This window comes from Cyanistes caeruleus, chromosome 4, assembly GCF_971803275.1.
Source record: "Cyanistes caeruleus chromosome 4, bCyaCae1.hap1.1, whole genome shotgun sequence".
Lineage (NCBI taxonomy): Eukaryota > Metazoa > Chordata > Aves > Passeriformes > Paridae > Cyanistes > Cyanistes caeruleus.
This window is the reverse complement of record NC_141704.1, coordinates 1253955-1271674: the sequence shown is the minus strand read 5'-3', so window position 1 is coordinate 1271674 and position 17720 is coordinate 1253955. Positions and strand designations below refer to the sequence as shown.

General features: G+C 60.5%; 2 protein-coding genes across 5 annotated transcripts; both read right to left on the bottom strand.

Annotated features, from left to right (window-relative positions):
• Nucleotides 1–12: 12 nt before the first annotated feature.
• Nucleotides 13–5954, bottom strand: TSPAN33 (tetraspanin 33). Of its 3 annotated transcripts, none has more exons than XM_086886275.1 (9): nt 5738–5954; nt 3744–3801; nt 3517–3644; nt 3356–3430; nt 3156–3251; nt 2785–2913; nt 1768–1929; nt 441–1245; nt 13–144 (listed from the first exon to the last, which is right to left on the bottom strand). In XM_086886275.1, exons 1-8 carry the CDS (start codon nt 5840–5842, stop codon nt 1144–1146), a joined length of 855 nt encoding a protein of 284 aa, XP_086742401.1. In that variant the 5' UTR covers nt 5843–5954; the 3' UTR covers nt 13–144; nt 441–1143. The 3 variants fall into 3 exon arrangements, with proteins under 3 accessions (XP_086742401.1, XP_086742399.1, XP_086742402.1); XM_086886273.1 differs by having other exon boundaries at nt 13–386; nt 523–1245; XM_086886276.1 differs by lacking the exon at nt 1768–1929 and having other exon boundaries at nt 13–1245; nt 5738–5905.
• Nucleotides 5955–8836: 2882 nt separating this feature from the next.
• Nucleotides 8837–16534, bottom strand: LOC147653372 (uncharacterized). 2 transcript variants are annotated; one of them, XM_086885875.1, is made up of 5 exons: nt 16488–16534; nt 15018–15123; nt 13613–13996; nt 10847–10972; nt 8837–9182 (listed from the first exon to the last, which is right to left on the bottom strand). In XM_086885875.1, exons 2-5 carry the CDS (start codon nt 15073–15075, stop codon nt 9106–9108), a joined length of 645 nt encoding a protein of 214 aa, XP_086742001.1. In that variant the 5' UTR covers nt 15076–15123; nt 16488–16534; the 3' UTR covers nt 8837–9105. The 2 variants fall into 2 exon arrangements, with proteins under 2 accessions (XP_086742001.1, XP_086742000.1); XM_086885874.1 differs by lacking the exons at nt 15018–15123; nt 16488–16534 and having other exon boundaries at nt 9034–9182; nt 13613–14820.
• Between the last annotated feature and the right edge of the window lie 1186 nt (nt 16535–17720).

Below are 17720 nucleotides of genomic sequence, written 5' to 3'. Positions count from 1 at the left end.
GCCTGGCAGAGCTCGGGGCCTCGTGTCTTTATTGTCCATGAAAGCCAAGAAGCAGCAGAGCACCCACAGAGCCACCGGGCTGTCCCCACACTTGGGGACACTGAGATGGACACCTGGTCCTGGGGATTGTCCCCAAACACCTGGCTGTGGGGAATGTCCCCAAACACCCGGCCATGGGGAATGTCCCCCAAACACCCGGCCATGGGGAATGTCCCCAAACACCCGGCCATGGGGAATTGTCCCCAAACACCCAGCCGTGGGGATTGTCCCCAAACACCCGGCCATGGGGATTGTCCCCAAACACCCGGCCATGGGGAATTGTCCCCAAACACCCAGCCATGGGGATTGTCCCCAAACACCCGGCCATGGGGAATGTCCCCAAACACCTGGCTGTGGGGATTGTCCCCAAACACCCAGCCATGGGGATTGTCCCCAAACACCCGGCCATGGGGAATGTCCCCAAACACCCAGCCATGGGGAATTGTCCCCAAACACCCGGCCATGGGGATTGTCCCCAGACACCCGGCCATGGGGAATTGTCCCCAAACACCCAGCCATGGGGAATGTCCCCAAACACCTGGCTGTGGGGGATTGTCCCCAAACACCTGGCTGTGGGGGATTGTCCCCAAACACCTGGCTGTGGGGATTGTCCCCAAACACCCGGCCATGGGGATTGTCCCCAAACACCCAGCCATGGGGATTGTCCCCAAACACCCAGCCATGGGGATTGTCCCCAAACACCTGGCTGTGGGGGAATGTCCCCAAACACCCAGCCGTGGGGATTGTCCCCAAACACCTGGCTGTGGGGGATTGTCCCCAGTCCCACAGCCCAGCCTGGGCCAAGGCAGCTCAGTGCACAGACAGACAGACAGACAGACAAACGTCCTTCTCCAGCACAGGCGGGGAAGGTAAGCACACCCCAGTGCGAAGCTTTGTGCAGCAGCAGGACGCACGGACGGACGGACAGACAGCGATTCCCCGGCGCTGCCTCAGCTCAGCACCTCCAGGCCGAGCCCGGCTGCCAAAGGCACGGAGCCTCCCTCTCCGCAGCCAGCGCGGATCCGCCTTCCCTCTTCTCCAGCCGAGCCCCCCGGGCTCTCCCCGCGGATCCGGGGTCGGGAATGCCCCGGCAGAGGCCGGGGCTCAGTACCAGGGGTCTGCCCGGTGCTGCTGGTTGTAGAGCTGCAGCTTGATCTGGTCACGGATCTGGTTGATGAGGAGCTGCGCCAGTACGATACCCACCAGCTGCAGGGGAGAGGGAGGGAGGGGGAGAGGAAGGGGGGGTAGATAGGAGAGAGAGGGAATGGGGAGATGGAGGGGATGGGGAGAGGAAAAGAGATAAGGAGAGGGAGGGGATGGGGAGAGGAGGGGATGGGGATGGGGAGAGGAAGGGGATGGGGAGAGGGAGGGGATGGGGAGAGTGAAAGGGGAAATGAGATAGAGGGGAGGGAGAAGAGGGGACAAGAAAGGAAGAGAAAGAGGAAGGGGAACCAGGAAGGAAATGGGAAAGGAAAGCGGAAATGGAAGAGGAAGTGGGGACAGAAAGGGAGAGGGAAGAAGGAGAACGGGAGAGGGAGGCACTGAGCAACACCAGGCAGTGTCACCCCATTCCCCCCATGCCTGACATCTGCATCACTGCCCACCCCAAATCCCATCCCAATCTGGCAATCCATTTAGGATTAATGCCATTAAGGCAGCCCCCCAAAAAACCCCACAAGCAGAGCTTTGGGACGGAGCCTTGTCCCCCGCAGTGCCCCAGCCCCGTACCTGGGGCAGGGCCAGCCCCAGGGTGATGCCCCCCAGCAGGAAGAGGTTGCTGTGGGTCCAGTTGACCAGCTTGTCGATGCAGCCGTTGGTGTGGATGAAGGCACTGGCCTCCAGGTAGCCCCTGGCCTGCATCCCGTGGCCACACATGGTGTTGATGACGGCCTGGGAGAGGGGACAGGACACACTGGGGTCCCGGTTCTTGGGGGGCAGCCGTGTGGTGACCAGGAGCTCTGGCCTTGCCTTGGTGGGGTGTCCCCTTCCTCGGTGTCCCCAGGCCAGCCCTCCAGAGCCACCTGTCCCCAGAGAGCCAATCCCAGCTCGAGAGGGAGAATTCTCCCCCGGCTCACCACAGCATTTCCACCCAGGAAATGTCCCCAAAGCCAAAGGCTGGGATGGGGAACCCAAACTCCAAGGTGGGATGGGGAACCCAAACCCAGAGTGTGGGAACCCAATCCCAGAGTGTGGGATGGGGAACCCAAACCCCAAAGGTGGGATGGAGGAACCCAAACCTAGAGGGTAGGACAGGAGAACCCAAACCCCAAAGTGGGATGGGGAACCCAAACCCCAAACGTGGGATGGGGAACCCAAACCCCAAAGTGGGATGGGGAACCCAAACCCAGAGTGTGGGATGGAGGAACCCAAACCCCAAAGGTGGGATGGGGAACACAAACCCCAAAGGTGGGATGGGGAAACCAAACCCAGAGTGTGGGAACCCAAACCCAGAGTGTGCAATGGGGAACCCAAACCCCAAAGTGGGATGTGGAACCCAAACCCAGAGTGTGGGACGGAGGAACCCAAACCCCGAAGGTAGGACAGGAGAACCCAAACCCCAAAAGTGGGATGGGGTCCATCTGTTGCCACCAGCGTGTTCCCTCCCCTTGGGCAGGGCTCCAGGCCCAGCACAGCCCCAGGGCACGGCAGGACGGGCACAGGACAGGGCTCCAGGCCCAGCACAGCCCCAGGGCACAGCAGGACAGGCACAGGGCAGTGTCCCCCGAGGCCACCCCCAGGACTGACCTGCTCGGTGTCGTGCAGGCAGCAGGAGAAGGGCACGGAGCAGCGCTCACGGCTGGGGTTGGTGGCCGTGCAGTTGAAATACACGTTCTGGGACCAGTCCTTGTAGGAGACACCCCCGCAGCAGCTGAACTGCGGGCAGGACACGGGGCTCGGCGCCGAGGGGACAGCAGCCCATGGCAGGGGGACAGTTGGTGCCCCCAGCTCTCCCCAGCCTCGCCCTGCCCATGCAGGACATCACCACAAACACCAAATCCTCTTGCCAGAGCCATCCAACGTCCCCAAGCTGTGCCACCCCACAGATTTAAGAAGTGGGGACATGTCCTGATCTACTGGAGGGACACCCCAACCCTGCAGACCCCCACCCCGGTCACCTCCTTCTGCCCAAAATCGATGAGGTTCTGCAGGTCCAGGTCATCCCGGTAATGCACGATGGCTCCGTTGATGATCTCGCTGACCTTCCCACGTGCCTGGGGGACACCAGCGAGGCTGTCACCCAGCGGGTGACACGAGTGGGGTCACCCATCACCCCCACCGGGTTTGGGTTCCCCATCCCACCCTCTGGGTTCGGTACCTTATCGGAGAAGACAAAGCCCAGCACGCCGGCCGCCAGCTGCAGGAGGAAGATGATGGTCAGGCAGACGGAGAACTGCAGGAAAAGGAATGTGACAGTGAGGGGACCACGGGAGGGGACACCGAGATGCCACCAGGTCCCCCAGCCCCTGCAGGACTCACCATCTGCAGCAGGCAGATGTTCTCCCGCAAGGAGCCGACGCAGCCGCAGAAGGTGATGAGGAAGGTGAGGACGCCCACCATGATGAGGAGGATGGCAGGGTCCACCGCCAGGCACGCCATGGCTGCCTCTGTCACCAGAGCTGTCACCGGCACTGCCAGCACCCCCAGGACCCCCCATCACAGCCCCCAGAGCACCAGAACTGGCTGGGAACCACCCCTGAGCTCACCTGCGTGCTTCAGCAGCCGGGCGTAGACCCCCACGGCCACCATCACCATGGAGATCATCTGCAGAGGGACAGAGGTGACCCCGCAGCTGTCACCAGCCCTGTGCCACACCTATGTCCCCACCTCAGAGCCAGGGATGGAAACGGGGCAGCAAAACTGCAGGGGCTGCCTCAGTTTCCCCTCGTCACACGGTGTCCACTGTGTCCCCACCTTCTGGGTGGTCACCTCTGTCCCCACCTCCTGGAAAGTCACATCTGTCCCCAGCTCCTGGGAGGTCATCTCAGTCCCCACCCCCTGGGAGGCCACATCAGTCCCCACCCCCTGGGTGGTCACCTCTGTCCCCACCCCCTAGGTGGTCACCTCTGTCCCCACCTCCTGGGTGGTCACATCTGTCCCCACCTTCTGGGAGGTCACCTCTGTCCCCACCCCCTGGGAGGTCACCTCTGTCCCCACCTCCCAGGAGGTCACCTCTGTCCCCACCTCCCGCCAGCCAGCGCTGTTCCTCTGCAGGTCGCTGGACACAGGCTCGTGGTTTATGGGAAGCGAGAAACTTCCTCAAAAATAGGATTGCAAACACGGAAATAACTCGCAAAAAAAAAAACCCCAAAACTTGCAAAAAAAACCCCCCAAAAAACCCAAAAGCATTTTAAAATCCCCAAAACATAAAAAAAATCCTCAAATCTCCCAAGCGATGCAAAAATCTTCAAAGCATTTTTAAAAAGTCCTTGAAGCATAAAAAAAAATACTCAAAACATAAAACTTTTCAAAAACATAAAAAAAATCCCTCAAAATATTAAAAAAATTTAATAAAAAAAGCCCCCAAATATGGAAAACTGTGGTTTCCCTGCAGGAGATATCTCTGGGATGGGTTGGGGACAAGAAGGGCCTCTGTCCCCCTCCCTGGGAGGTTTGTCACCTGTGTGGGGCCAGGAAGGACCAAAGGACCCCAAAAACTCTAGGGGAACGGGGAAACTCCTTCTGGAGATTCTGGAACGGGGGATCCCAGTGGAGTCCAGGGATGGGGACATTCCCAGGGAGCAGGAATCCCTCGGGAATGAGGGGTCACTGGGCTTGGGGGGCTCCAGGGATTGCGAGGAGAGTGGATTCCAGTGGGGATCAGGGGATGGGGACAGCTCCAAAGTCAAGGGGTTCCTGGTGAGGTCCTGGGGATGGAGGCGGGTCAGGGGATCCCAGGAATGTGGGGTCCCAAATAGGTCCAGGGGTGGAGAGAGGCCCAGGAGGATCCCAACAGGGATCGGGGATTGAGAGAGCCCCAGGGGATGTGGGGTCCCTGGGGATGGGGGATCGCAACAGGGATCAGGGATGGAGAGAACCCTAAGGGCTGGGGGATCCCTGGGGATGGGGGATCCCCACAGGGATCAGGGATGGAGAGAGCCCCAAGCGCTGGGGGTCACTGGGGATGGGGGATCCCTGGGAATGGGGGATCCCTGGGGATGGGGGATCCCAACAGGGATCAGGGATGGAGAGAGCCTCAAGGGCTGGGGGTCACTGGGGATGGGGGATCCCAACAGGGATCGGGGATGGAGAGAGCCTCAAGGGCTGGGGGTCACTGGGGATGGGGGATCCCTGGGGATGGGGGATCCCAATAGAGATCAGGGATAGAGAGAGCCCCAAGGTGGTCCTGGTGGGATCTCAGGGCTGGGGGTCCCTGGGGATGGGGGATCCCCACAGGGATCGGGGATGGAGACAACCCCAAGGGATGTGGGATCCCTGGGGATGGGGGGTCCCTGGGGATGAGGGATCCCAACAGGGACGGAGAGAGCCCCAAGGTGATCCCGGTGGGACCTCAGGGCTGGGGGTCCCTGGGGATGAGGGACCCCAACAGGGATGGAGAGAGCCCCAAGGTGGTCCCGGTGGGACCTCAGGGCTGGGGGTCCCTGGGGATGGCGGTGTCCCAATGGGGTGCAGCGATGGGAACAGCCCCAGTGCGCGGACATCCTCACGGAATGGGGTGTCCCGGTGCCCCCGCACTCACCCAGAAGAGCAGGTTGAAGAAGAAGAGCACGTACTTGACCACCGGGCTCACGAAGGAGAAATCGTCCATGAGGGGCCCGGCGGGGGCCGCCGTCCGCCTCGCCATGGCCGAGCGGGGCCGAGCGGAGCCGAGCGGGGCCGAACGGCGCCGAACGCAGCCGAACCTGACCGGACCCCGCTTCGCCCCTCAGCGAGCCCCGCTCCGCTCAGCCACGCCCCCTCCCCTCCCCGCTTTCTCATTGGCTGCATCCTCCTCATTCTGCCTTTCCATTGGTTAAGCACCCTGTCACTCAGCACCCGCCGGTCCCGCCCCCGGCGCGGTGTGGCGCTGCCGCACCTGTCCGTGCCTTAAAGGGCCAGCGCACCCCTTTCCCGTCCCGCGCGAAGCCGGGGTCGGGCTCAGATCCCGCCTGGAAACTTCCCGAATCCCTTCCCGAAAGTGCCCGAACCGTGCGATCCGTGCCCCAGAGAACCCCGCAGCTTGGCGGAATTGTTGAATTTTATAATTATACCTAGATTGTATAGTCAGTGATTTTTCCCCGGGTGACAGTCCTCCAAGGGACACGGGGGAATCCTCGTCCCTGAATCGTGGCCAGCTGAGGTCACTCGGGATTTTCCTAAAAGGACGTGGCTGAGTCTCTGACCCAAATTTGCTGAAATCAGCCCCAAACCCTCCAGTGCTGACACTTCAGTGACTTCTCCTGCACAGGGAGGCGGGAGCCCAAACCTCATCGATTCCCCTCTGCTGCCAAAACTGGAGCGCTTTGGTCTATCCTGGGACACGAGGAAGCAACAGGTTCCTTCCCCAGCAGGATCCAACCCTCAAATCCCATTTTTGGGATGAATTTTGCCCTATTTTTTTGCCTCACATTCTCAGTTTTCGTGAGAAAAACTCACTCTCGGGCATAGAAAAGAGCTGTCACCTTGTGTCACCACCCTTTGCTTGGAAAGAGCACTGAATCACAGCTATAATTTAATTTATTTTTATTCCATTTTTTTTATTGTTTCTCTTCTACTCCTGGCTGGAAATTCCCTGGGAGCAGATGCTGACACGGCCCTTTCCGGAGGAAGACGAGAGCTTCACACAGAGGAACCAAAACCAAAAATCCCCTTTGTGCTTTTAGGGTCAGGGAGGAGCCAGTCCCACCTCCAGAACATTGGGGTGCTGCTGTGGAGGAGCCCCCATGAACCCCCAAAATGCTGATGGGGACTTGGCCACGAGGTCTTGGTGGGGTTTGAACCTCACAGAAGAGTTTGTGTCCCTACAATAAAGATGATGGCGCCCATGGATGTCACTCTGGGATGTCCACGGATCTGTTGTGATTCCCAAAAAAACCCCACCAGGTTCGTGTGTCCGCCCATCAGATCCCTTCTCCTTGGCGTGTGTCCCCACGCATGTGTCCCCATGGGTGAGGTGGCCCCAAGTGACCCCACAGTGGTCATGCCACCACCCCACTGTCCCCAGCTCATGGTGGCCGTGTCACACACCTCATGGTGGCTGTGTCCCACACCCCATGGTGGCCATGTCACACACCCTGTGGTGGCCATGTCCCACACCCCACGGTGGCCGTGTCACACAACCCATGGTGGCCGTGTCACACACCCCATGGTGGCCGTGTCACACACCCTGTGGTGGCCATGTCACACACCCCACGGTGGCCCTGTCATACACCCCATGGTGGCCGTGTCACACACCCCATGGTGGCCATGTCACACACCTGTGGTGGCCCTGTCACACACCCCATGGTGGCCCCTGCCTTGGTGTCCCCTGCCCAGGGCTCGGCAGCACCCCAAAAAAGGGACATCAAGTCCGGGGCTCTGTCCTGGTGTACCCCAAACCCCAGAGCTGGGTGTGGGACAAGGGTGGGATCCATGGGATGGGATGGGATGGGATCCATGGGATGGGATGGGATCCATGGGATCCATGGGATGGGATGGGATGGGATGGGATGGGATGGGATGGGATGGGATGGGATGGGATGGGATGGGATGGGATGGGATGGGATGGGATGGGATGGGATGAGATGGGATGGGGTGGGATGGGATGGGATGGGATCCATGGGATGGGATGGGATGGGATGGGATCCATGGGATCCATGGGATCCATGGGATGGGGTGGGATGGGATCCATGGGATCAATGGGATCCATGGGATGGGATGGGGTGGGATGGGATGGGATCCATGGGATGGGATCCATGGGATGGGATCCATGGGATGGGATGGGATCCATGGGATCCATGGGATGGGATGGGATGGGATGGGATCCATGGGATCCATGGGATCCATGGGATGGGGTGGGATGGGATCCATGGGAGGTGCCAGGACAGGGATGGAGAGGAGGACACAGGGAAGGAGAAGAGAGGCTCTGATGGTCCCTGGAGCCGCAGTGGTCGCCATGGGAGGAGGGCGAGCACCAGCCGAGGAGCCCCGCGGAGCCCCCGGGATTCTGCGAGATCCCAAATATCCCAAATTTCTCGCTCGGCGCCTTCAGAACACGGGCGGGATAAAGGGCGTGGCCATGGAAGGGATGGGGCGTGACATGACCAAATATGGTGTTGTGGGCGTGTCAGTGGGCGTGACCCGTGCTCCCCCCCCTCTGCCGACAGCGCCGCCCAGCGGTCGTGAGGGAATGAGCGCGCTTGGGGACCCCCGGGACCCCCACATCCCACCCCTAATTGGGGACACCCCGGGACCCCCACATCCCACCCCTAATGGGGAACAAGCCGGGACCCCCACATCCCACCTCTAATTGGGAAACAACCCGGGACCCCCACATCCCACCTCGATCGAGGACACCCCGGGACCCCCAGAGCTCACCCCTGATCGGGGACCCCCACATCCCACCCCTAATCGGGGACACCCCGGGACCCCCACATCCCGCCCATAATTGGGAAACAACCCGGGACCCCCACATCCCACCCATAATTGGGGACACCCCGGGCTCCCCATATCCCACCCATAATTGGGAAACAACCCGGGACCCCCACATCCCACCCCTAATCGGGGACCCCCAGGACCCTCACAGCCCGTCTCTAAACAGGGACCCCACCCCCCAAGCCCCCCAACCCCTCGCGGGTGGGAAAGAGGGGTCACCCCCTGCTCTGGAGCAACACTCTTTATTTGGGGTCTCAGGGTTTGTCCCCCCCCAGCCACGGGACCCCAGGGTTTGGGTGTCCCCTGGAGAGTGGGGACACCCTGAGCTGTCCCCTGCCCCTCCCTGGGGACCCCAAACCATTGGGCACCCCCCATGAACCCCTCCTGCCCCCCTGTCCCTGCACCCCTGCCCCAGAGCACGGCCCCAGCCGTGTCCCCGCGGTTTGGGGCCGTGTCACATGCCCCTGTCACACGTGTCACCCAGCTGGGGTGGCCTCAGGTGTTGAGGCTCTTCACGTCACCCAAGGCCACCTCTCCTTGTTCCCCTCCGGCCACGGCTCCGGCCTCTGGGGCTGGGGGGACAGTGAGTGGGGCAATGGGACAGTCTTGGCCCCATAGAGCTGCTCCCGTCCCCATCCTTGTCCCCATCTTCATCCTTGGCCTCGTCCCTGCCCTGCCTTCATCCCCACCCTCATCTCCATCCCATTCTGTTCTCACCCTCATCCTCATCCCATTCCCTCTGTTCATCCCATCCCATCCCATCCCATTCCACCCTCAGCCTCCATCCCATCCCATCCCATCCCATGGATTCCATGGATCCCATGGACCCCATCCCACCCCATCCCATCCTATCCCATGGATCCCATCCCATCCCATCCCATCCCATCCCATCCCATCCCATCCCATCCCATGGATCCCATCCCATCCCATCCCATCCCATCCCATCCCATCCCATCCCATCCCATCCCATCCCATGGATCCCATCCCATGGATCCCATCCCATGGATCCCATCCCATCCCATCCCATCCCACCCCATGGATCCCATCCCACCCCATGGATCCCATCCCATCCCATGGATCCCATCCCACCCCATGGATCCCATGGATCCCACACCACAAAGGGAGCTGGAAATCCCCTCCCCACACAGAATCCCATCCCCAGTGGGCCAGGGGGTCTCCAGCTGGAGACTCCCCATCCTACAACACCCCCTGTGCCCCACAACACCCCCTGTGCCCCCCAGCACCCTCTTTTGTGCCCCCAACACCCACTTCTGTGTCCCCCAGCACCCCCTTTTGTGCCCCAAACACCCACTTTGGAGCCCCCAGCACTCCCTCGTGCCCTCCTGCACCCCCTTTTATGCCCTCAATACCCACTTTGGAGCCCCCCGCACCCCTTTTGAAGCCCCCCGCACCCCCTTCAGTGTCCCCCGCACCCACTTTTGTGCCCCCAGCCACCCCTTTTTTACTGCCTGCGCACCTGTGCACCCCTGCACCCCCTTTGGAGCTCCCCCGGACACATTTTTGTGCCCCCCGCTCCCCTTTTGGAGCCCCCCGCACCCCCTTTGGAGCCCCAAACCCCCCCTTTGGAGACCCCCGCACACCCCTGTGCCCCCAACCCCCCTTTGGAGCCCCCCGCGCCCCTTTTGGAGCCCCAAACCCCCCCTTTGGTGCCCCCAACACTCATTTTGCTGCCCTCAACACCCACTTTGGAGACATAAACACCCACATTTCTGCCCCCCGCACCCCTTTTGAAGTCCCCCACATCCATTTTGGAGCCCCTCTCACCCATTTCTGTGCCCCCAGCCCCCCTTTTTTTCCCCCCCGCCCACCTGTGCACCCCCTTTGGAGCCCCCACCCCCCATTTGGAGCTCCCCCGGACACATTTTTGTGCCCCCCGCTCCCCTTTTGGAGCCCCCCGCACCCCTTTTGGAGCCCCAAACACCCCCTTTGGTGCCCCCAACACTCATTTTGCTGCCCCCAACACCCACTTTGGAGCCCCCAACACCTCCCTGTTCCCCCAGGCCCCCCTTTTGTGCCCCCGGCACCCCCTTTGGTTCCCCCCACACCCACTTTGGAACCCCCCTCACCCCCTTTGGAGCCCCCCGCACCCCCTTTGGAGCCCCCCGCACCCCCTTTGGAGCCCCCCGCACCCCCTTTAGAGCCCCAAACACCCACTTTAGAGCCCCCCTCACCCATTTCTGTGCCCCCCGCCCCCCTTTTTTTTCCCCCCGCGCACCTGCGCGCCCCCAGCAGTGCCCCTGGCAGCGGGCACACACCAGCACCCCGATGGCCACGGCGGTGAAAGCGGCCGTGAGGACACAAATCACCGTCAGCATGTCCGGAGCCACCGCCCCCCGCAGCTCTGCGGGGACAGCGACACGTGGGGACACCGCCAGCACCGCCACGGAGAGCCCCGAACCGCCGCGGGGACAGGGGGACGGACGGACAGACACGGCAGGGACAGACGGACACGGCAGAGACAAGGGACAGACACGGCAGGGACAGATGGACACGGCAGGGACAAGGGACAGACACGGCAGGGACAGACGGACAGACACGGCAGGGACAGACGGACAGGCAGGGACAGACGGATAGACATGGCAGGGACAAGGGACAGGCAGGGCAGGGACAGACGGACAGACACTCGGCAGGGACAGAGGGACAGACACGGCAGGGACGGACGGATAGACACGGTAGGGACAGACGGACAGACACGGCAGGGACAGAGGGACAGGAAGGGCAGGGACAGACGGACAGGCAGGGACAGACGGACAGACACGGTAGGGACAGACGGACAGACACGGCAGGGACAGAGGGACAGGAAGGGCAGGGACAGAGGGACAGACACGACAGGGACAGAGGGACAGGCAGGGACAGACGGATAGACATGGCAGGGACAAGGGACAGACACGTCAGGGACAGACGGACAGACATGGCAGGGACAGAGGGACACGGCAGGGACAGACAGATAGACCCGGCAGGGACAGAGGGACAGACACGGCAGGGACAGAGGGACAGACACGGCAGGGACAGACGGACAGACATGGCAGGGTAAAGGGACAGTCATGGCAGGGACAAGGGACAGACACTCGGCAGGGACAGAGGGACAGACACGGCAGGGACAGAAGGACAGACACGGCAGGGACAGAGGGACAGACACGGCAGGGACAGACGGACAGACATGGCAGGGTAAAGGGACAGTCATGGCAGGGACAGACGGACAGACACGGCAGGGACAAGGGACAGTCATGGCAGGGACAGACGGACAGACACGGCAGGGACAGAGGGACAAACACGGCAGGGACAGAAGGACAGACACGGCAGGGACAGACGGGCAAGCAGGGCAGGGACACATGGTCAGACACAGCAGGGAACTGGGGACACCCCCAAAATTCTGGCTCCACCCAGGTGGGGACACCCCAAATTCTGGCTCCATTCAGATGAGGACAGGGATGGACCAGGGGACAGAGGAAGTGACAGGCACGGCAGGGAAGTGGGGACACCCCAAATTCTAGCTCCACCCAGATGAGGACAGGGCTGGACACATCAGGGAACTGGGGACACCCCAAATTCTGGCACCACCCAAGTGGGGACACCCCAAATTCTGGCTCCACCCAGATAGGGACAGAGCTGGACACATCAGGGAACTGGGGACACCCCAAATTCTGGCTCCACCCAGGTGGGGACACCCCAAATTCTGGCTCCACCCCAGTGGGGACACCCCCAAAATTCTGGCTCCATTCAGATGAGGACAGGACTGGACACATCAAGGAATTGGGGACACCCCAAATTCTGGCACCACCCAGGTGGGGACACCCCAAATTCTGGCTCCACCCAGATAGGGACAGGGCTGGACACACCAGGGAATTGGGGACACCCCAAATTCTGGCTCCACCCCAGTGGGGACACCCCAAATTCTGGCTCCACCCAGATGAGGACAGGACTGGACCCAGCAGGGAACTGGGGACACCCCCAAAATTCTGGCTCCATCCACATGAGGACAGGGATGGACCAGGGGACAGAGGAAGTGACAGGCACGGCAGGGAACTGGGGACACCCCAAATTCTGGCACCACCACGGATTCATAACACCACCCAGATGAGGACAGGATTGGACACAGCAGGGAATTGGGGACACCCCAAATTCTGGCTCCACCCAGGTGGGGTCACCCTAAATTCTGGCTCCACCCCAGTGGGGACACCCCAAATTCTGGCTCCATCCAGATGAGGACAGGACTGGACCCAGCAGGGAACTGGGGACACCCCAAATTCTGGCTCCACCCAGGTGGGGACACCCCAAATTCTGGCACCACCCAGATGAGGACAGGACTGGACCCAGCAGGGAACTGGGGACACCCCAAATTCTGGCTCCATTCAGATGAGGACAGGACTGGACACATCAAGGAATTGGGGACACCCCAAATTCTGGCACCACCCAGGTGGGGACACCCCAAATTCTGGCACCACTCAGTTGAGGACAGGACTGGACCCAGCAGGGAACTGGGGACACCCCAAATTCTGGCTCCACCCAGATGAGGACAGGGCTGGACACATCAAGGAATTGGGGACACCCCAAATTCTGGCTCCACCCCAGTGGGGACACCCCAAATTCTGGCTCCATCCAGATGAGGACAGGACTGGACCCAGCAGGGAACTGGGGACACCCCAAATTCTGGCTCCATCCACATGAGGACAGGGATGGACCAGGGGACAGAGGAAGTGACAGGCACGGCAGGGAACTGGGGACACCCCAAATTCTGGCTCCACCCAGGTGGGGACACCCCAAATTCTGGCACCACCCAAGTGGGGACACCCCAAATTCTGGCTCCACCCTAGTGGGGACACCCCAAATTCTGGCACCACCCAGATGAGGACAGGACTGGACCCAGCAGGGAACTGGGGACACCCCAAATTCTGGCACCACCCAGATGAGGACAGGACTGAACACAGCAGGGAATGAGGGGGACCCCAAAGGCGACAGCGTCACCCCCTGCCCCACTCACCCTCCCCCGCGGGCTGCAGCACCAGGGAGCAGAGGAGGAGCTGCGGGGCCTCGGCACGGGAGGCGTAGCAGGAATAATTCCCGAAATCGGGATCGCTGAGGTTCCTCAGCAGCAGGGACACGCCGGCCTCCCCCGTCCCCGCCGCGCAGAAGGCGACCCTGCCCCTAAAGCGGCTGTCGGGCTGCTCGGGGGGCTGCCAGCCCGGCTCGGGGGGCGGCTGCCAGCCCAGGCGGTGGCTGAGCACGGGGACAGCGCGGTGGTCGCCGGCCTGGTGGGTGCAGCTGAGGGTGACCCCGCGCAGGGCACCCCAGGGCTGGCTGCCGCAGGGCAGGCAGGCGTCATCGCCGATGGCCGCTGTCACCGTGACGGGGACAGGAGGATGGTCTGGGAGGGGACACGGAGGGGTGACCCCCGGGGATGGGATACAGAGGGGTAGAGGGGCCACTCGCGACTGGGGACATCCCTGGGGACACAGAGGGGTGACCCCTGGGGATGGGATACAGAGGGGCAGAGGGGCCACTCGCGGTTGGGGACATGGCGGGGACACGGCAGGGACACCCCCAAGGATGGGATACAGAGGGGTAGAGGGGTTGGTTGGGGACATCCGTGGGGACACGGCAGGGTCACTCCCCCCGGGGATGGGATATAACGGGGTAAGGGGCCACTCGCGACTGGGGACATCCCTGGGGACACAGAGGGGTGACCCCTGGGGGATGGGATATAGCGGGTAGAGGGGCCACTCGCGTTTGGGGACATCCGTGGGGACACCCCCAGGCATGGGATACAGAGGGGTAGAGGGGTTGGTTGGGGACATCCGTGGGGACACGGCAGGGTCACTCCCCCCAGGGATGGGATATAGCGGGGTAAGGGGGCCACTCGCGACTGGGGACATCCCTGGGGACACAGAGGGGTGACCCCTGGGGGATGGGATATAGCGGGTAGAGGGGCCACTCGCGTTTGGGGACATCCGTGGGGACACCCCCAGGCATGGGATACAGAGGGGTAGAGGGGTTGGTTGGGGACATCCGTGGGGACACGGCAGAGTCACTCCCCCCAGGGATGGGATATAGCGGGGTAAGGGGGCCACTCGCGGTTGGGGACATCCCTGGGGACACCGGGGATCACCCCCAGGGATGGGATATAGCGGGGTAGAGGGGCCACTCGCGTTTGGGGACATCCGTGGGGACACGGCGGGTGGTGGCAGCGGAGCGCTGGTGGCACCGAGGGCTCTCCGGTGCCAAGCAGCCGCCCCGTGAGTCACCGCCCTGCCGGGAACGGCTCCCCCGCCCTCGCCTCGGGGTCGCCACCGCGGCCTCCGAGCAGGGGGAAAAGGGGGGGTTGGGAAGGGGGTCCCCGGGGCCGGGGGGGCTCTGCAGGACCCCCCCACGCCGCTAACGGGGGGTACCTGCCCGGCCGAGGAGGGGGCACAGAGCCCAGAGCGCCACGACGGGGAACAGTGGCATCCTGGCGGGATCCTGCACGGCAGCCTCAGCAGCGGGCACCCCAAAACCCTGCGGGCACCCCAAAACCCTGCTGGCACCCCAAACACTGCGGGCACCCCAAACCCTGCTGGCACCCCAAAACCCTGCGGGCACCCCAAACCCTGCGGGCACCCCAAACCCTGCTGGCACCCCAAACACTGCTGGCACCCCAAACCCTGCGGGCACCCCAAACACTGCGGGCACCCCAAACACTGCGGGCACCCCAAAACCCTGCTGGCACCCCAAACACTGCGGGCACCACAAACACTGCGGGCACCCCAAAACCCTGCGGGCACCCCAAACACTGCGGGCACCCCAAACACTGCGGGCGCCCCAAACACTGCTGGCACCCCAAACACTGCGGGCACCCCAAACCCTGCGGGCACCCCAAACCCTGCTGGCACCCCAAACACTTCGGGCACCCCAAAACCCTGCGGGCACCCCAAAACCCTGCGGGCACCACAAAACCCTGCGGGCAGCCAAACCCTGCGGGCACCCCAAAACCCTGCAGGCACCCCAAACACTGCGGGCACCCCAAAACCCTGCAGCCACCCCAAACACTGCGGGCGCCCCAAACACTGCTGGCACCCCAAACACTGCGGGCACCACAAACACTGCGGGTACCCCAAAACCCTGCTGGAACCCAAAACCCTGCGGGTACCCCAAAACCCTTCAGGCATCCCAAAACCCTGCTGGCACCCCAAAAACATTGCGGGCCCCCCAAACCCTGCGGGTACTCAAAACCCTGCTGGCACCCCAAATCCTGCGGGTGCCCCAAACTCTGCCCCCCATGGCGAGGGGGCAAACCGGGGTAACCAACCCCCCATACCCGCTGTGAGAAAGGGGGTTATGGGGCTGGGGGCTGGGCAGTTATAGGGCAGGGGGGGTTATGGGGTGGGGGGCTGGGCAGTTATAGGGTAGGGGGCGGGGCTGGGTGTAGGGCAGCGCGGTGGGCAGCAGCCCCCGGCCCCCGGCATGATCGGAGCCCCACCCCCCCCGGGGACAGGGGACACCCCCAGCCCCACCCGGGGGACAGGGAACACCCCCGGGGACACCCCCAGCCGCATCCCGGGGGACAGGGGCCACCCCCGGGGACACCCCCAGCCCCACCCCGGGGGCAGGGGACACACCCGGGGACACCCCCAGCCCCACCCCGGGGGCAGGGGACACACCCGGCCCCACCCCGGGAACAGGGGACACCCCCAGCCCCCTAACGGTGACACCCCCGGTCCCACCCCGGGGACAGGGGACACCCCCGGGGACACCCCCAGCCCCACCCGGGGGACAGGGGCCACCCCCGGGGACACCCCCAGCCCCACCCCAGGGACAGGGGACACCCCCAGTGACACCCCCGGTCCCTCCCGGGGACAATGCCCTCCCGGCCCGCCCCTCACCGTGGCTCCCGCCGCCGCCCGCCCGTGCCGCGCTCAGCCCCGGCCCCGCCCCGGCGCCACCGCCCGGCCCCGCCCCCGCCCCGCCCCGCCAGATGTGCCCGCTCCAGATGTGCCCCTGCCCCGCTGGGCCGCGTCCAGCTGTGACTCAGGGCTGAGTCAGGGCACAGCCCCTGCCAGCTGTGACTCAGGGCTGCCCCTGCCAGCTGTGCCGCTGCCAAGCCCGGCGGGGCCCTGCCCCATCCAGATGTTTCCTGTGCCCATCCAGATGTGCCCAGCCCAGAACAGCAAATTCAGGAAAAGCTCTTTTTTATTGTTGTGTTCCCCTTTTTATTATTATATTCCAACAAAATATACCGTTTAATCTGCGTAAGTTTGTTTTATTAAAATATAATTAGTATTATTTTAATCTGTGGTAAGTTTATGTTTTATTAAAATATATTTATTATTATTAAAAATGGTGTAATATATATTACATATACATTACATATATGAAACACAATATATATGAAATATACAATAATATATATGAATTAATTAATGTTGTATAGAGGGTATAGAAAATTACATTATATTCTACATTATAGACTATTTGTATTATATTGTATTAAACTAAAAGCATATATTAATATTATATTAATATTATTAATATTAATAATAGAACACATACATATATTAATTAATATAATATGTAATATAAACAAATTATATTAATATAATATATCATTATTATATAATAACTGTATTATTAATATTATATTAATATAATATTAATGGCTATATTAATATATATTTATTATTATTTATATAATATAGAAAATTGATGTTAACATGATAGGATATATTAATAAATAGTAAAATAATATAATAGGAATATAATATCAGACCATATTAATAATATATTATTAATTATAATATATATAATATAAATGATATATTTTAATAATGTCAGTTTTCATAATTATTACTACTAATAATTAATAATTATTATTAATAATGAATATATTATAATTATATGCAATTATATATTATGTATATCTATTAGTATTATATGAAGCAATATAATAAATGTTAATTTAATATTACCATACAAATGTAAAATACGTTAACATATATTTAACATATATTAACATATACGAGCATCTATTATTGCTAATATACACCACACTACCAATCATATAACAACAAATACCATTAATTATTATAAATTAATAATTAATTTAATAATAATAAATA

Coding starts and splice junctions, on each gene's coding strand:
- TSPAN33 (XM_086886275.1), bottom strand. CDS start 5,842: ATGGCGAGGCGGACGGCGGCCCCCGCCGGGCCCCTCATGGACGATTTC. Junction 2,914..3,155: donor TCGATTTTGGGCAGAAGGAG/GTGACCGGGGTG, acceptor TCCTGCCCGCAG/TTCAGCTGCTGCGGGGGTGT. Junction 1,246..1,767: donor TGGGGCTGGCCCTGCCCCAG/GTACGGGGCTGG, acceptor TCTCCCCTGCAG/CTGGTGGGTATCGTACTGGC.
- LOC147653372 (XM_086885874.1), bottom strand. CDS start 14,789: ATGTCCCCAAACGCGAGTGGCCCCTCTACCCCGCTATATCCCATCCCT. Junction 10,973..13,612: donor GCTGCAGCCCGCGGGGGAGG/GTGAGTGGGGCA, acceptor CTGTCCCCGCAG/AGCTGCGGGGGGCGGTGGCT. Junction 9,183..10,846: donor GCACTGCTGGGGGCGCGCAG/GTGCGCGGGGGG, acceptor CTGTCCCCCCAG/CCCCAGAGGCCGGAGCCGTG.